The sequence below is a fragment of the Polyodon spathula genome, chromosome 3 (genome assembly GCF_017654505.1).
Source record: "Polyodon spathula isolate WHYD16114869_AA chromosome 3, ASM1765450v1, whole genome shotgun sequence".
NCBI classification, from domain to species: Eukaryota; Metazoa; Chordata; class Actinopteri; order Acipenseriformes; family Polyodontidae; genus Polyodon; species Polyodon spathula.
The window spans coordinates 45609583-45627078 of NC_054536.1; the positions used below are offsets into that span (position 1 = coordinate 45609583).

The 17496-nt window shown below is 37.9% G+C and overlaps 1 protein-coding gene across 4 annotated transcripts in view; it reads right to left on the bottom strand.

The window, feature by feature from the left end:
* efr3a (EFR3 homolog A (S. cerevisiae)) overlaps window positions 1-17496 on the bottom strand; it is a 273730-nt gene that overhangs the window by 164274 nt on the left and 91960 nt on the right. For all 4 annotated transcript variants that reach the window (XM_041245312.1, XM_041245313.1, XM_041245314.1 and 1 more), the window contains 2 exons: window positions 17147-17297; window positions 353-474 (listed from right to left, as the gene is read on the bottom strand). In XM_041245312.1, coding sequence (XP_041101246.1) covers window positions 353-474; window positions 17147-17297 — 273 coding nt within the window. The remainder of the gene's footprint in view (window positions 1-352; window positions 475-17146; window positions 17298-17496) is intronic.

Genomic DNA, 17496 nt, shown 5'->3' on the forward strand with positions numbered 1-17496 from the left:
ATAATAACAACAAAAATACTTTACTTAAAAACAAACAAAAAAAAAAAACTAAATATTGTATTTAAAATAAAAGCAAAAAGTTTCTGAAGTACTTTATAAGTTCCAAGATGATTCTGTAAAAAGACATTTTTAGTACATTTTTATAGGAAGAGAGAAAACTACAGCTGGTCCTGGGAGAGCATCCCACTGAAAAATGCTTGGTCTTGAAAAGGTTAACCCATTTTCACTAAATTTGTCTCAAAGCAAATCTGGGCGGCGTTGGGGCTGTATCCTGGGGATTCTAATCTCTACACACTCCAGGGTATTGAACTGCATTTCATTAGTACCTCCAACCACATTCCTAAGTACTCACTTAGTTCTTGTGTCAGGGTCATCATGAGTGGAATGGCACATGGCACTGAACTGGGAGACAAAGAAGTCATAGCGTCGGTGGTAAGAAGGGGTGTCCTCTTCTATGTTTGCAAACTTGACAAACTGTGGGAATGAAAAAAAGAAACCTGTAATGCAATTTATACATGAAATTGTGACATCTGTATTGTTCTTATGGTTTGTTGGATTAAAAGCAATTGAAAAGTACACCTATTCCCTATTCCCAGAATATATGTTGAGTCAAAGCATGTTAGTGACTGAAAGCATGTCGATCTATAAGGGAAAAAGCTAGTCAGTTAACTACAGGAAAGTAGCCATTGAAGGATGGGACAATTTCACCCTCAAGTGCAACCTTAAAAACAAACAGCAGTACTAGATTTCATGTTTTAAATCTAAAAAAACCCCAAATATTTGAGAAGTAAATGGGTACAGTAAAGACCATTACAGCAAACTACCTTTTACTGCCAAATGTTTAGTAAAAATATGATTAGAACACTGGATCTGTGGCAGTGTATTAAACAATTAAAAATTACTAAATGAAACAGAGTTCTAGCTGAAGATGGAAGACAATAGACTATATGACAAAGTAACTGGATTATCAGCTCCATAATGAACAGATTATAAAACAAGCAACTCTCTGGTTATACATGTTATGTATGTGAACAAAGACAAAAGGTTTCAAGACAGCAGTTGTTCAGAATTGGTGTTTCATCATTCAAGTTTTTCCAGTTCTATGGCAACATTGAATCAGACTTTCAAGAGCCAAAGTATACTCTGGTTCAGGTCAAACCCCGACAGTATGAGTTTAAAGATTTTATTTATGATAATGCAAATGAAAGAACGAGAGGTATGTGAAGGGTGACTGGAAACAATTTGGCATCAAACCTGCTTAGTTTGAGGGGCCACTGCCTGGCCGTTTAGAGGAGGCCGGAGATCCCCAAAAGATCAGAGCAGGTCCCAATGCCGCAGGATAAATTAAAGTATTGAATTGAGCGAAAGGATGTTGACGTCAGTTCTGATCTATAATTGATATGCTTCTGATGACCACCGACTGAGTTCTACAACGGGAGGCTGTATGTTCCTATTCGAAAAGAATGACCTGAATAGTCATTTCTCTGCTGAAAACCCACAATCTGAACGGATCTACCTGAAGTGAAAGATAAACCAGTGGCAGGTAATGACAGTTCCATTTTCGTTTACAAACAGGGGATGTGAACTGGAAGCACCTTGCGACACATGAATTGGATGAAAGGAAGAGGGATTCATAAGGACTTACTGAATTTACTCTGAAGTAATAAATCAAGGAGCCTTTCCTTTCTTGATTGGTTTGCTATTTTTAAAAGGAAGGTCAGAGTATCGTTTGAGGGAATAGATAATTGTTGATGCATGGATGAATGAGAGAGTTGAAGAGGAAGCAGTGAATTCTGAACATCTTAAGAACCCAAATAAAGCCAAGAATTTTATCTAAACTGTTAGATTGATAACTGGAACAAAAAGTGTGTATGCAGTGAAAAAGTATGTCTATTGTAATGGGCAAACAAGGCTTAGATGTGAAAGCTTCAGTATGTTTGAACCCTTTGAGAACTAAAGAAATGTGAGAATCAGCTGCAGCGTGGCTAGGGGAACAAAATATTAATTTGTGAAAGAACTGAATGCCTGATGTGACCACTTTAATGCAAAAAGCTTGCTTGTGAGAGTTATTGAGGGAGGTTAAAAAATGCAGTGACTGAAACAGCACCATGAAGGAAAAGGAATGTTAAAAATTGCATGGAACTTTTTAAAACTATTCCAAGCTGACCAGTATGGTTTGTAGCGTGCAAAGTGAGATGTTGAGTAAGGCTGTTTACTACACTTGTAAGAGAAGGGGATAGATAGCATGATTTACAGAAATGTTAGGTCTAAAAATGTAGGAATCAGTGATGGATATAGATCCACTTCTGGAGCCAAGTGTCTGAATTTCTAAGATTGGAAATGAGAAAGCATGTCAGCAATCTGGTTCTTGTAGCCTGGAATGTGATCTGCTCTTAATATGAATTGAAGGCAAACTGATAACCAAGTGATTCTTCAGAAAATGTTCATGATAGAGTGAGAGGACGACCGGCATTTGTTTATAATTTGAACAGTAGCTAAATTATCTGAGTGAATGGGGATAGATTTTTTAGCCCAGGAAGACCCCCTAAGAAATACAGCTACTGCAACTGGGTACATTTCACACAACACAGAAGACTGATTAGGAATAGATGTGAAAACTCTTCGGGCCAAGAAGCAGCAAACCATTTTCCAGTAAAGTACCCTCCGAAACCATGGGAAGGAGAAGCGTCGGTACACAGCTGTAAATCTTCGGGTTGTAGAAGGCATTCATCACAGAAAAAAGTTATTCCATTCTACCGAGTTAGAAGGAGTTTCCATAAGTGTAATTCTTCATGACAAAAAGAATCAATAGTAAAAGAGTGAGATAGAATTGACATATGAGGCAAGCTGAAGAAGATATTAAACAAATGTATGACCCTGTAAAATACAGTAATTCTTATTGTGCAATTATGGTGACAAGAAGAGACAGAAGAAATTAAAATAGCAATGCAATCTATTTTTTCTTTAGGGAGAGATGCTTTAAAGAAATTAAAGTGTGATTTCCAATAACTCTATAGATGTGGAAGGACCAGCTGTTTTTTTCTACAGCTAGAGGAATCCCTAGTTTGGGAAAAAAGAGAGTTGAGAAAACTTAGACTCTGCGTGTGGAGAGGGGGGTTCATAATGAAAATCAACAAAAAAAAAAAGAAATCAGCTAAGACAACGTTTCCCAAAGTGGGGGTCGCGACCTAAATATGAGTCGCGACAACTTTTCTGATGGGTTGCCAAACAATCTAAAAAATATGATGTTTAGTGCACACTGTTAAGATTTAGTTTCACTATTTAACTTCTTATACCCCAGGGGAAGATCCAGACACACCAACGTATGTCAGAGCATAGGTGCCACCAAATTGTTAATAACGAGAGTCGTGAGAGAAGAGTCGTGAGATGAGAGTCGTGAAAGGAGCCACTGCCAGCTCTGCAGCCTCCCTTTCACTTTATCCAGCAATTCCTCCCAGTTCTGTTACATGAATCCTTCTTTACCAAAAAACACTCCCAATATCTTAACCCCAGTGTTTTCCCAAGTCATCGATGGGGGAGTTACTCCCTCCCAGCTACCAGACAGAAAAGCTGCACTTTTTGCTCAATTAACCCGAGCTGATGTGGCCTTCTCATAATTCTTAATGCAGGATTCCAACACAGTGACGTCCCTGTCATTAGTAATGAAAACATTTAGGTCATCAGCATATGTAGATAGCCTGATGGGGGCGCAGTTGGGTGCAGCTGACACAGTTAGCTTCTCCCTCAGCTGATGCAGGAAAGGCTCTATAAAGAGAGTAGAACATCGCTGAGAGGGAGCAGCCCTGTCGTATCCCGCTCTGCACAGGGAAATGGACATTCAGATCATTGTTTACTTTCACCAGGCTAAAAAACATTCTTATAATATTAGAAATAAAAACAGGGCCAAAACCAAGTGCCTTCAGTGTATGAAACAAATACTCATGGTCAAGCATTTTCCTGGTCAATTGAAATTAAAACACTGTCAATATTAAAAAGTTTGGACACATTAAAAAGGTCTCTTATTAAAAACAAATTATCAAAACTGGACCGGTCTGGTACACAATAGGATTGATCCTTATGCACCAATGATCCTATTTGTGTCCACAGCCGATTTGCCAGTGCCATGGAAAAGATTTTGTAGTCTGAGCACAACAATGAGACGGGGTGCCAGTTCTTAAGGTTACAGAGGTCTCTTTTCTTGGGTAGCAGCGTGATTAGTGCCCTGTGGCAGCTCAAAGGCAGCTCTCCATCCAGGTTGCATTCCTGAAGGACCTTATAAAAATCCTGTCACAGTCCCTGAATCGTTTATAAAATTCAGCTTGCAGCCCGTTGATCCCAGGCACTTTCTGGTTGGAGAGCTGCATGTCGGCGGCAGTGAGCTCCTGGAAGGTCAGCGGGGTGTCCAGCCTGCGCCACTCCTCCTCACTCAGACTGGGGAGCCCCTGATGCAATCGCTCTATCTCTCCCAGCTCACAGTTCTTAGCCTTAAAGAGACCACTGTAGAAATCCACTGCCGCATGCCTGAGCTCCGCAGGGCAGCCTCAGGCAGCTCATCTGCTTGCGCCCCCCCTCTCCAGGCTGAAGGCGGCAGCTGTAGGAGCATCCATATCTTTAATCTCAGTAAAATGGGCTCTGAGCAGGCAGCCCTTCACCTTCTCCTCCAGCAGGCTGCCCAGGCGCTGCAGTCTCTCCTTCAGGCCCTGGTACACCTGTTCACTGCGCGGAACATCCAACTGCCTCTCAAACTCCACAATCTCACTCTCTAACTCACTGACCACTGCATCTACTGACCTGGTGACGCACTGTGTGTACTGCTGACAAAAAACTTTAATTTGGACCTTTCCGATATCCCACTACTGCCTCAAACTGTCACTTATTTTCTTCTTTTCTCCAATTCTGCCAAAATAATTAAAAATAATTGGTGAATTGTTTGTCTAACAGTAGTTTTGTGTTAAAATGCCAGTATGACTTTGAATGTGTTTTGGTGGGTAAAGAGATAGTAACAGATACAAAGTGATGATTGGAAATAGAGTTGGGTGAGATACTGCATCTAATGAATTTATTTGTGTGATGCTTTGGTGTGTAAAACTGGTCCAAACGTGCCCCTGACAGATGATTCTGATTGACTTTAATCCATCTGTATTGTTTGCTGGTGGAATGAAAATTCCTCCAGATGTCAACCAGGTCAAAAGTGTTTAATACAGTGGCCAGCTCCCTAACAGATTGGGGATTGGGCTCCCCATGGTTTCTATCATTGTTAAAATCCACAGTGCAGTTAAAATCTTCTCCCAGTATGAGGACATGACCAGTGTCACATTGTCCCAACACCTGACTCAGCTTTTTAAAAAATAAAACTCACCCCCGAGTTGTTTTTTTTGTTTTTTTATCAAATTCAGCTAAAGTTGCTTTCCTGAATACAACATTTTCAGAGTATAGAAAAAGTTTCTGGTCTGGGGAAAAAAAAAAATTCCCTCTACTTACTGTAGTGTGCAAGGTATATTTCTGTTTTGATTAGTTAAAATTGTAATAATGGAATACCTTGTTTTGAATTAAAATCACGTAGAACCCAACCCTTATTGAAATAATCAGACTAGATCACATTTCTAGTGAAAACAGTAACAGTTTTATTAGAAATAAAACTATATAAAGGAAAAAAAAAGGCAAACACTAGAATAGTTATCTCATATTAGAGTGTCTGAAAACGGTATCCCTGTCCCACTGGTCGCAGACTGTATCTCCACGTTATCACAGTTCAAAGACTGGTTTGTGTATTAGAGCCTTGGATTTCGTGTCAGGAGCGTCGTTTCAATGTCGCGCTCATACTTTTGTAGGTCTCTTTCTACCCCTGTGACTAGATAGTTGGGTTAAGTTGAGCAGTGCCTGAGCTCACGTAAAGTGTTTTTCATTGGTTGTTCTCCATTGGTCCGCTATTCTGCCCCCTGTAGGCTGGACTTATGACATAGACTGGTTCTTGTCTTAAGTGTGAACTGTTGGCTTGTGGCGCCTAATGAGTCATTCAGCGATCATGAACATAAGTCATGTGTCCAGTATTTAGTTTACGATTCTTTTTAAAAGCATTCTTTGTCAGTGGGGGAGTTGGAGACCAGAAACCAAGAAGACACAGAGAATGGTTTAAGACTCCCCCTTGTATATTCCAATTCTGTTACTTTCATGCACGGAATGATATGATGACCTCCCTTGACACTAAATCACTTCTTACCCTTTGTTCTATCAATAAAAGTGCTGATTTCTTTAATAGTATATAATTTTCCCTTACCGGTTTGGGTGGCCGAAATGTCAGAGAACTGCAAGGTGTCGGAGAAATTTCCATCATCCTCTTTGCCCTCCTCATACAGCGACATCTTCTCCTCATCCGCCGATTCCTCCACTGGTTCCTCCGCCACCGCTGACTCCACGGGCCGAGAGGAGCCACCCGGGACAAGATTCCCATCAGAGCCAGCTTGAGCTCCGTCACCGCCGACTCCCTCCTCACAGCCAAGTACCGCCATTGGAGCCGACAGAGATTCACCTCCGCTAACCTCACCAGATACCTAAACCTGAGAATCACGATCAGCAGGCCGGGAATCATCATCCACACCCTCCTCCATCTGACTAGTCTGTTCCACCGCAATGCAGGGCTGAGACCCTCTGCCACTGCCGTGAGAAACCATAGGTCCCCAAATTGACTCCCCCCTGCCTGCCGCGTCGGCAGCAGCAGAGGACGCCTTCCTCTCTTTCAGCTGCCATTTCTTCCCCACCACCTTGAACTCACTCTCCTGGTCAGCATCAGCCGATGTTGTAGCAGCCTCTGGTTCGGCTGCAGACTCACTGCTGGCAGGCTGTTGCTGGGCTGAGTCGTCTGGTTCCTGTCACTCTGTCTCTTCCACCTGCGCTCTCTGAACCACTTCGGCCCCCTTCCCGTTAGCATTGCTGTTACCACTCAGACTTGTTTCTGTGTTTGACTGTGAGCATGAATGTTTGAGATGCCCCTGTTCCCCACAACGATAACATTTCATTACATCTGTGCTTGCAAACACTACATAGTCCCTACCTTCAATATTAAAACGCCATGCAACATTTAAAACAAAACCAGGGTCGTTCAGAAGCACAAAAACCTGTCTTCTGAAAGACATTGCATGTTTAATTTCTGGTGCCTTGCAACCGAGTGGGATTTGTTTAAAAGGTGACATTATTTTGCCATATCGAGAGAGCTCTCTCTTAACTACGGCGTTATCAATAAAACGGGGGGATATTTGAAAATTTATTGACAAATAAATGAATCATTTATAACAAACCCTTCCTCCACAATTTTACTGACCAGAATTTCTTGACCCAGGAAAACAACTATTGCTTTGTTCATTCATGAGGCAGATTTAATATTTCTAAACCCGATTGACTTTCCCACCGCCCACAACACATCCTCGACGGAGACATCGGGGTCAGCTCCCCCGTACCACCTGAGTGGAAGCCCATCCCCGGGTGTGCACGCTGACTAAAAAGTTTGCAGATATTAAAACAAACATCTACTTTACTGGAGAGTGGCAATTTGTGATGACGTCATTGCTGGAGTGACTGGAATCAGGAATGCGAGTTGATTGAAGACAGAGAGAAAATAACTTTTCTTTGCGGACAGATGAAGGATAATGAATGTTATTTCATTGAGGCAGTTTTTTAGTTTTGAAATAGTCCGTTTCTTAATGTCAGGAACTGCTGTTTTACAAAGGGGGGAGATAAGAGCTGTGGTGAATTGAAGAGTAGACGGCTGGGCTGAAGATTTGTGTAGAGCCGGGATTCCTGTTTCTGTTTGTAGTTGCATGGTGAAGTGCCAAAAAAGATGAAGTTGGGATGACAACTGATCATAGCTGACGAGGAGTAGCTGGAGTCTGAAGATAAGCCAGGGTTTCAACAGAAGAGACTGAAGGAGTTGTGACACAATACAGGGGAAAAAAACAGGGCCAATAAACAGATGTCTTAACATGTTAAATTGTAAGCTGAAATACCATTCAAATTAAGTTGTTAAGGTATTCAGCCTGCCTTAGCTGCTCGTTTGCAGCTGTGTGTTTAAAAAGCTTTGTATTCACAATAGAATAGCTTGTTGTGTTTCTAGGGCTTTCAGGGGTACAGCTTGTCTGGGTCATCATGTGGCTGATCTGACCTTATGGTTCTATGTGGGTAAGTGCAGCTTTTAGCCAGGCATAAAAAATATAGAGGATTACTAAAGCAGTATTATTTGTGATCTGGAAGAACATGATTTGCACCTGTATTATTTCTGATTTAAAACAGAAAAAAATATTATTTATTTGCTTGGTCATAATACACAGTGAGAAAAAGTGGTTTAGAAATGCAATGTTGATTATTCAGTAAACCCTGCTGTACTATAGTTCAGTGTCATTTTGATATTAAATTATAGTCTGAGTCTATGGAAATAAGACAAAATTATAACCTTTGCAGCTAAATGTGTTACTGCAGTGGCACAGCATTCAGTACCGTCTGTGTAGAATTACAGGGTTTGAAACAGCAATGGAGGGTGGGGAGGTGAACATTTCATGGAGAAGCAGCGTTGATCTTTTCTTCTGAATGCTCTTTAAATAAGAGTAATTAACGTGGAGAATGTAAGGGAGAGACTGAGGCTCAGATGCAACTCTCTTCACATATTGATGCCAGTTTAAATTGTCTTTCAACAGTTAGCTAAAATGTAACCTTATGAATAATGCCAAAATAACGTTTCTGATTTGCTCTATGCCAGAAGTACTGCTTCCCGGAATTTAAATGTATTATTTTGTCCTCTGTTCTGCAGACAGTTGACATATTGATCTAAAAGTCTCTTCATGGGTTTTTTTTTTTTTTTTTTTATCTTCCTATAAGTTTCAAGTTTCACAAGTGGTCCCTATGATAACCAGTACAGTATCTCAAAAGCCAAACAGCTTTTTTTGGCCTGCTTCGCTGCAAGCCTTTCATGTATTAATTGCTTGTTCCAGACACCGGCTGCTCTTTGGACAGCGGTTTGTGGATTCAGAATACTGTAAACTGAAATACTACAAAGATTATTTGTTGAATTTCCTTAAATACTTGGGAAAGATAACCATACATTTGATCACATTTACATTGTTTGGTAAATGTGTTAACTACCTGCTGTAAAGTAAACAGCAATGTTAAACCCCCCTAAGCATTGCCTCACAATTAGGTTTTATACAATATTTCACATTTAGGAAGAAAATAATACTCCAATGAGGTAGGACAATTAAATCAGGTACTTGGGGGAATTTTTTTTTTAGAAAACAATTAGGTTTCACCCTTCTCTCTAATTTTATGTTTAGTTCTTATCTGAATGGAAGACAGTTTAATGAGACAAAAGCTACCAACATAAAACAAAACATTCTCACTCCTCCACTGCAAGCATTTCATTTACTTGTCAGCATCACGCAGGGTTTTATTTTGTGCAGAGAAAGGTCACACTAGGTATTTAATTTATCTTTTTCTGGATACCTAGTCATGTTGCTGAGGCAGAAACAGACAAAGTTCTGAGATTAATCAGCTACTAGGAACCAAGTTTAGATGGGCCAAATGGCCTCTCCTCGCTCGTAAATTTTCTTATGTATGGTTTTTGTTAATGCTGAAAGTGGTGTGACTAATGCACAACAAGAAAAGCAAGTCAAACTTAATGTTTTCTAGGACAAAAAGAAACAAAGCATTACATTCTTTGAAGGGAAAACACTGTAACCTATGTAACAGGACAAGTGCCAGTGTGCATGAACAGCTACTTTAGAAGTGATTTACCCATTAATGAGCCTGATATTCATCCAGACTTTTTGTAGGTTACAGAGGTTTAGCGAAGAAGATAATAAATAGTACATTGTAATTCCATATTGTCATCTGAGAATTCTTTGATGCCAAACTATTTTTATTCAACTATGTAGTTTGAGGGAAAATTTTAGGGGTAGCACAGAATAGTCAACTAGAAAAGTGACAGCCAACCTCAGAAACTGGTAGTAGACTAATAGCACACTTTAACTATCAAAATGAATTTTTTGGTAAACATTAACAAGCCACAGAAAATGTTTACTATTAGATAATTATTTTAATCTTTACAGTTTTATTTTAAGTCGACTGTTATATATATATATTCTTTTATTTAAGTTTAAAATAATTAAAGAATGTTTTAAACATAGCCACATTCAGCAAATTGTTACAAAATTGTATGTACACAGTACACCAGATATTATCAGATACATGATTTATTAATATTCTTTATAAGGCTTGAGTGTAAGTTTTTCCATTATCCAAGTTGCAAACAGTAAAAGTTTCATTGTTTGAACTTTCTGGTAGGTTTGATAATGTTAAAATTATGTTATTCTTTGATTACAAATAAATAAATAAATAAGCTGAAATAGGCTCAAATAATTCACGATAATCCGAGGGCAAAAGGAAGAGATTACAAATATCAGTCATGTCACAGGAAATAAAAGTCAAAGGGAATGAGACATGAATGGCTGTGGCCAGTCTGTTAAAAAAAAAGAAAAAAAGCTCAAATTTGCAGTTAATCATAATTGGGTGCCACTTTGAGTATGACTGCCAACTTTCAGCTCGCCATGTCCTTTCCATAGGTATAGTGGGTGGGTATTGAGACAGGATGCCATATCAGATAGTGAAATAACAAGGAAGCACTGTACTAGCAATATAATATAAAATCAATTTTAAGAAAATGTAGAGGATGTGTTTTTCTGTAATTTCTTTATTTCTATGTATTTCATACAACAGATACAGTAACTAGCATCAAGTAACTTTTCTTCTTTCTTTGCTGTATCATTCAAATCCAACAACAGAATGACCAACTGAATCACACAGTTCCAAATTACGGTGCATTGCTGAGCAGAAGCAGAGCTTGGTCTAAGAACCCATTTTCCCAAATTCAGTTGTTATATATTAGGGGTGCAACAACTAATCGATGCATCTATTATTGATAATCTGTCCTTATACTGCCTGAGCTTCGATTACCTATTGGTGAATTGATGCATCAAATTAGAACCCAGTTTGAAGTCTCCTGTTGCCGGTTTGCAATAAAGCCTTGAGTGTATGAGAGTACATTTCTTTTAGTGCTAGTACAGTAGTTTAACATTCACGCTGGACAAGCCAAATCAGAAGCAGGCCCTAGTGTATTCACATTTTCTTGATTTAAAAATTAAGGCAATACATTTTTTTTGTTTGTTTTAAATCCGATAAATACACTGGATTTACCTTATTTTGTTTTAAAGGATGTTGTGTTTGGATTATATGACAATATCATATAAAAAGGAGCTGAATTTAGTACTACAGTTAAATTAGTCCGGATTTGTGAGATTAATTCAAATGTTTTGCTTTGCTTTTGGACATAAAATGTTACCAGTAATGAACAAACATAGTTCAGATAGAAATTACTTCTGTTAAAATATAGTATTTTTATTATTACAATGTAAGGGACATCTGATGCGGACGCACGCGTATTCTTTTCAGTTGTCGTTTGCATTTCTTTTTTTATATTCGGAAGTTTTGTAATTTGAACAGAAGTTGTGACTTTCTGTTTAATTATTATGCAAAACAGTGTTTTTAGTTATTGGATCTTCTGTTAAAAAAGAACAAACGTATTTTATTTTGAAAAATAAAACATCGATTATCAACGCATCGATTATCGTTGATAAATGCCTATACGATAATCAAACATGAAATTAGGGTGCGAGTGCACCACTATTATATATATATACATTATACTTTTGTTCACTCATGATTATAGACATATACCCAGTTGCAGTCAAAAGTATTGGCACCCTATACATAATTAGAGCCTCTTTTTATTAATTTCATTTTTCAGTGTTTACGTTTAGCTATTTTCAAGTTTTATGGAAATTTATTTTTCCCCCCAGTGCTTTCGCTTTTTATATACTGTATGAAATTATAGTTTTTGCCTAATTTCCAAAATGCTTGGTTGTTTTTTTTCTGTCACAATAGTAGTAATTCAACAGTATTTGCACGCTTAGTTGTACATAATTTACTTTGCTATCTTCCACAACTAAATCATTATGGTCAATCATTCAAACCAAGAATAAATATTTTTTTTTTTTTTTGTAATTTGCAATTCTGTTTTAAATACTCACTATCTGTAATATAGTTTTAAATCCCACAAACAAGCTTATAGTAATTGTAACCTCGTTTTAATTTCACAAGTGGAGTCACCAACAGATATGTAGTAGTTGGGGTGGGTTTTAAACTATTCATAAAGAATCAATGATACATACGAGTCAGGAAGGAGGGACATTACCCAACTGCATGGAAAGGTAGTTTGTTTTAGTTTTTGTTTATTTTGTTTTTTTTAATGGGAATGGGGTGAAGTCAACATGAATTGAGTAACCATTTCCAGTTTTTTTCCGGGGTTTATTGGCTATACACCGACTTCTTTGTTTTTTGTATCGAGGCATTTTATTGTTTTTTATTGGTTAAAACCAAAAGTCAGAAGCCCTACATATAATTAATATCTCTTTCACTTCATACCACATCCACTCCGCCACTTCTAAATACCAGCTATAAATAACTGATAAGCTTTGGAATCCAAACACCAGTGTAGGCGTTCTTTTCAGCTGCAATGGCAGCTTAAGAGGGAACAAAAAAAAAATTAATCTATGAATTTGTGTTTTTTCACCTTCAGGGTATTCCTTAAGGGCTGCTCCATGCAGTTAATAGTAATTGAAAACATACAGAATGTTTTTATTTATTGTATTATTATTATTATTTTTTAATTCAGTAATTCAGATGTTCACTTAGTGCAAACCAAATGAGCAATGAAATGATGATAACCATGATGTAAGGTGTACTAAGAGCAGGTCCTATTTCAGTACTTTCAGGTCACTGTGGGGTCTATTCAATCAAACTAACCTAAACAGCAGTGATCTAAATACCACTTATTCATGTATAACAAACATGATTAAATAGTCCTAATGAACCATTACTGACTGGCCTGATATTCATAAACCTGAAACCCGAAGGAAGAACACACATAAATTGCCTTTTGGAATGCCTACTGGTATAGAATCCCAATGAATCATTTCATGCAATAATATCTTTAATTAAATTATAAGATCTTCAAAACATTTGGTCCCCTGTATAATGCACCACAAAGTCATCAAATTGAACACTTTCTTTGTGGGAAAGTGGTGATTTCATCAACATATTTCACAACACACAATAAAAGACCCATTACTTTTCACTAGCTCCAGAGACTTTCTGCCTCTTGTTCTTTTACAGTTTCAGTGTCTTATTCTCAGAACAATGGAGCCATGAATCACTGCTGAAAGAAACAAGATCACATCACTAGGCCAGATCAGTTAAAACAGAGATTTAAGTGAGAGCCTATTAAGATGTGACAGACAAATGTGCAGACAGCTGGCAGAAATTAAAATGTACATCATTTTATTGCAGAGAATCTTGAGCTTCAAGAATTCACAGATTCATGAAATTGTATATTCAGCTACCTACAGCTGTTGAAACCACTGTTTAAAATTAAATTATTTCTCATTGATACATACTTGTACAAAAAGAGAGTCTCTAATTTAAAACAATTGTTTTAAACTTTATGATGGCAATTATATGACAAGTAAAATCCCTCTGCTACAGACTTTTGTTGGGATTCCAAATCTGTGTACCTAGTAAAATACAGGATACTGCCAACTTTTCACATAAGGGAAATCAAACTTGTTGGTTTTGTTTACATTTCTAGTGGTTTCAGATGCAGGAATACAATCTTTCTCCCTCCATGTTCCCACCTTGTCATCCTGTGAACAAAATATGAAAACTCCTACTACTTCCTGCAGCAGAAGGAGGTTATGAATGCCATCTGCCAACCCTGCTATAGCTCAGGGAAACACAACAGAAAAATAAATAATAGAAAAAGGAAGCATTTATTCTGCTCAAATTGTGGCTTGAGCTCACCAGGAGCCAGACGAGTAGAGTCCAGCGGGTAATGCTTTAGGTGGGGAATGCAAAGTCATTTCAAGCTATTGTGCTATGTCAAATGTTTGTTTTAAACAGCTGATCTATCAATCTTATTTATGTATTTGTATACATTTTAATTGCACAATAAACTGAGATTCTGAGAAATTTAATTAGTTTCACAAAATATATTTGAAAGACGCCGTACCCCCTTGTGATTTGGATGAGACCTTATATCCCAAGATTTGTTGTGAAATTTAAATTGTATTGCAACATATGGGAGAGTGTAATATCAAACACAATTCAAATGGATAAGTGGCTGATTAAAAAAGGCAGAATTAAACAGGACTGGTGACATTACCAATGCAACTCACACAATTTCAGAGAAACTAAAAAAAATGTGGCCATGTGTTTCCTTCTACAAGAGCAACATTGGAATCAACCGCATGGCCAAAATCGGAGTCAAGTGCTATGACAGCAGCAAGACCAAGTCGACCCAGGTAGGCAAGCACAATTTTTTTCCACAATGGAAGCCTGCAGTTGCCAGTGAAGATGGAACAAGCTGTGTGTGTGTAATTTGTCTGAAAGTCCTCCATAATAAAAGCTACAACTTAAAACAGGCATCACAGTACAAACCACCCACAATACAAAGATGTGTACCTGTTGGACAGCAGTGCCAGAAAAAAAGAAAGAACAGGGCTTAAAGCCTGTTTGAGTTTTCAACAAAGTATGCTAAACAAAACTGGGAACCAGGCAGGGTCACCGAGGCGTCATTCTGAATTGCATGGGTACTAGCCAGAAGAAAAAAAATAAAAGTTTGCAGATGAGAAAATGGTCAAAGAATGCTTTCTACTATCTGCAAATGTATTATATTAGGTGTTCAAGAACAAAACTGAAATTATAAATTAGACAAAGTTATTGCAACTCTCTGATAATACAGTTGCTTGCATCTAGAGATGTTGGGGCAAGACTGTTTTCATCAACTGAACATAAACCTGTTACAGCAGAGTGCTTTAGTTTGCAGCTTGACGAAAGCACAGACATCATGGATGATGCTGGACTTGCAGTTTGGGTAAGATACCCACACTGTATGGAGCACGCTGCTGATGTTATTGGTAATTTTGAGAAACAACTCATTGGTATAATACTGCTGAGAGGCCAAACACGTGAGTCTGACATCCATTTATCCCTCAAGCATTACTTTCAAAATAATTTAACTTAATTAATCTGGTCGAAGTTGGTTTCTATTTGTACTGATGGATGCCCTGCAATGTTAGGAAATAAATTTGTTTTTCTGAGTTTAAATGACCCTGAAATAATCGGTTTTCATTGCATTATACACCATTATACACTTATTGGAAAGCTGCAAAGTGGATGCTTTCCCGGAACCATGGAAGTAGTTATCAGAATTACAAACTTTATTTGTGCACATGCTCTTCATCACCAGCGGTTCCAGTCATATATTGAGGAATATGAAACTCACTACTATACAGATCTGGTACTCCACAGCAATGTTCGTTGGCTTTCAAGAGGCAGGCTACTGTAAGATTTGTGGATGATTTCTTGAGAGAAAGAGAAGGCCTGAGCCTATGCTGGGGGAAGCCGTATTCATCTTGGATTTACCTTTCATTACTGATGTAACTGTAAACTTCAATGCCTTGAACCTTACTCTGCAGGGAAAGGACAAAACCCCAATGGAAATACTTTCTGCTGTAAAAGCATTCAAAGCAAAATGCGATTTTTTTTAGGTGTTGTAAACAAAAAAAACTAGGCATTTTCCCCATTTGTTTCGTGTAACACATGAAAAGCAGCACTTTTCAGAGAAGTTACTGACCGATGTGTACACAGAGCACATCACTGAGCTGAATGATGTTAAAAACCAGCTGCACAGCCTCCTGGGATGTGACAGATTGAAGCATTGTATCAGGGGCGCACATCCTTTCAAACACATTACAAGAGTCTTGTGCAGCAGATCAACAAACCAAGAATAAGGTATTTCTTTTTTTATGTGGAGTATTTACAGGATATATGTTTTCTTAATTGTTGGTCTGGTTTAAAGTGTACACCACCTTCTCTTTGTAATCGAATAATAAATAGTGCTTCATACAAAAGCAACGGAAAAGTCATTACTTAACAGTGATCAAATCTTTATACTGGATCAGATGTTTTGCACACCTAACAGTGTAGCATAGGGTTTTAACCCTTTGCAGTCCATTTATTCAGCACTCAATAGGTGCGTCATGTCCAGTTCATTTTCAAACGCGCTGTTTATTTTAAACACGCTGTATAAAATATTTTTTTTCATTGTAAAACAGGTTCAAAAGGCATTGAATTACAAAAATAACACTCAGTACTGTCTCTACAGCCAAGTCCCACCCCTTGTTCACTGTATTTTTCACATACCTCTTTATAGACCTGCATACTGATAAATCCTCTCCTGATCACTCGTTTTATCACCAAACTCCTCAATAATGTGATCCAAGTCATTATTTTATTGCTATAACATCTCAGAAAGCTCTGCAAATGTCTGTGATATTCTTTGAGCGCTGGATGCAGAAGCAGCTACCGCCATTGTTTGTCCGTGTTATCTCTGTAATGCATGGGGCTATGAGATTCGCCCTTTTTTTTTTTTTTTTGGGCTTCACTCGGCTCCTATCGGTCTCACTCGGCCACTGAAAGGTTTTCTTTGTTTTTACCGGAGAAAAAACAACTAGAGACCTGTGCTTTACGTCTTTTTGATGATGTCAGACAGGTTCCAACATTGGACTGGAAAGGGTTAAAACACATAGTTGGCAGTATACATCAGCGTGCCCTCAAAACAGCCAGTGACGGCTCATTTATTCCCATGTCCAAATTATTTTGAGGACCACTGGAATTAACAGTAAGGCTTTGCTTTCATAACATGTGGGAGAGAACAATCTTCTTAGATCGTAATAAGTTTTTGAAAATAAAAAGCATACAGCAAGATTTCCTTTAAGAAATAAAGATAAAAAATACATTAAAATAATTGAAATGTCCAGGATTTTCAACTGAATTTTTATATTGCACTGCATTTGAACTCTTCAGGCTGCAGAAATAATAACATTGTCTGTCCTAAGTGACCTTCTAAAAGCACTTCTGTAAATAAAGTGACTCAAATAGAAGTTGCAAGAAGTTGAAGTTATTAACACAAATGACTGACTTTACTTACTGAATTAGTTCCAAGAACCTGCAAGTCTGGTTCTCTAGACTCCAGCAGCTTTGCCACCATATGAAGGAAGCTTTCGACGAAAGGTTTAATGCTCTGGGAATGGCAAGCCATCAGAAGCTGATCCAGAGCCTCCATTGCAATAACAACATATCTGTGTGCACAAAAGAGATAAGATTTTTTTTTTTTTTTTTTTGAGCTAGGCATCCTATATGGCGATATAAAAATGCTTGTTTGCTTTACCTTTTTTCTTCTTATGGGTCTTTTTTTTTTTTTCACAAAATTCAATTAAGTGCTTAATAACTTTACATATAAGATTTTTTTTTATATATATATATATATATATATATATA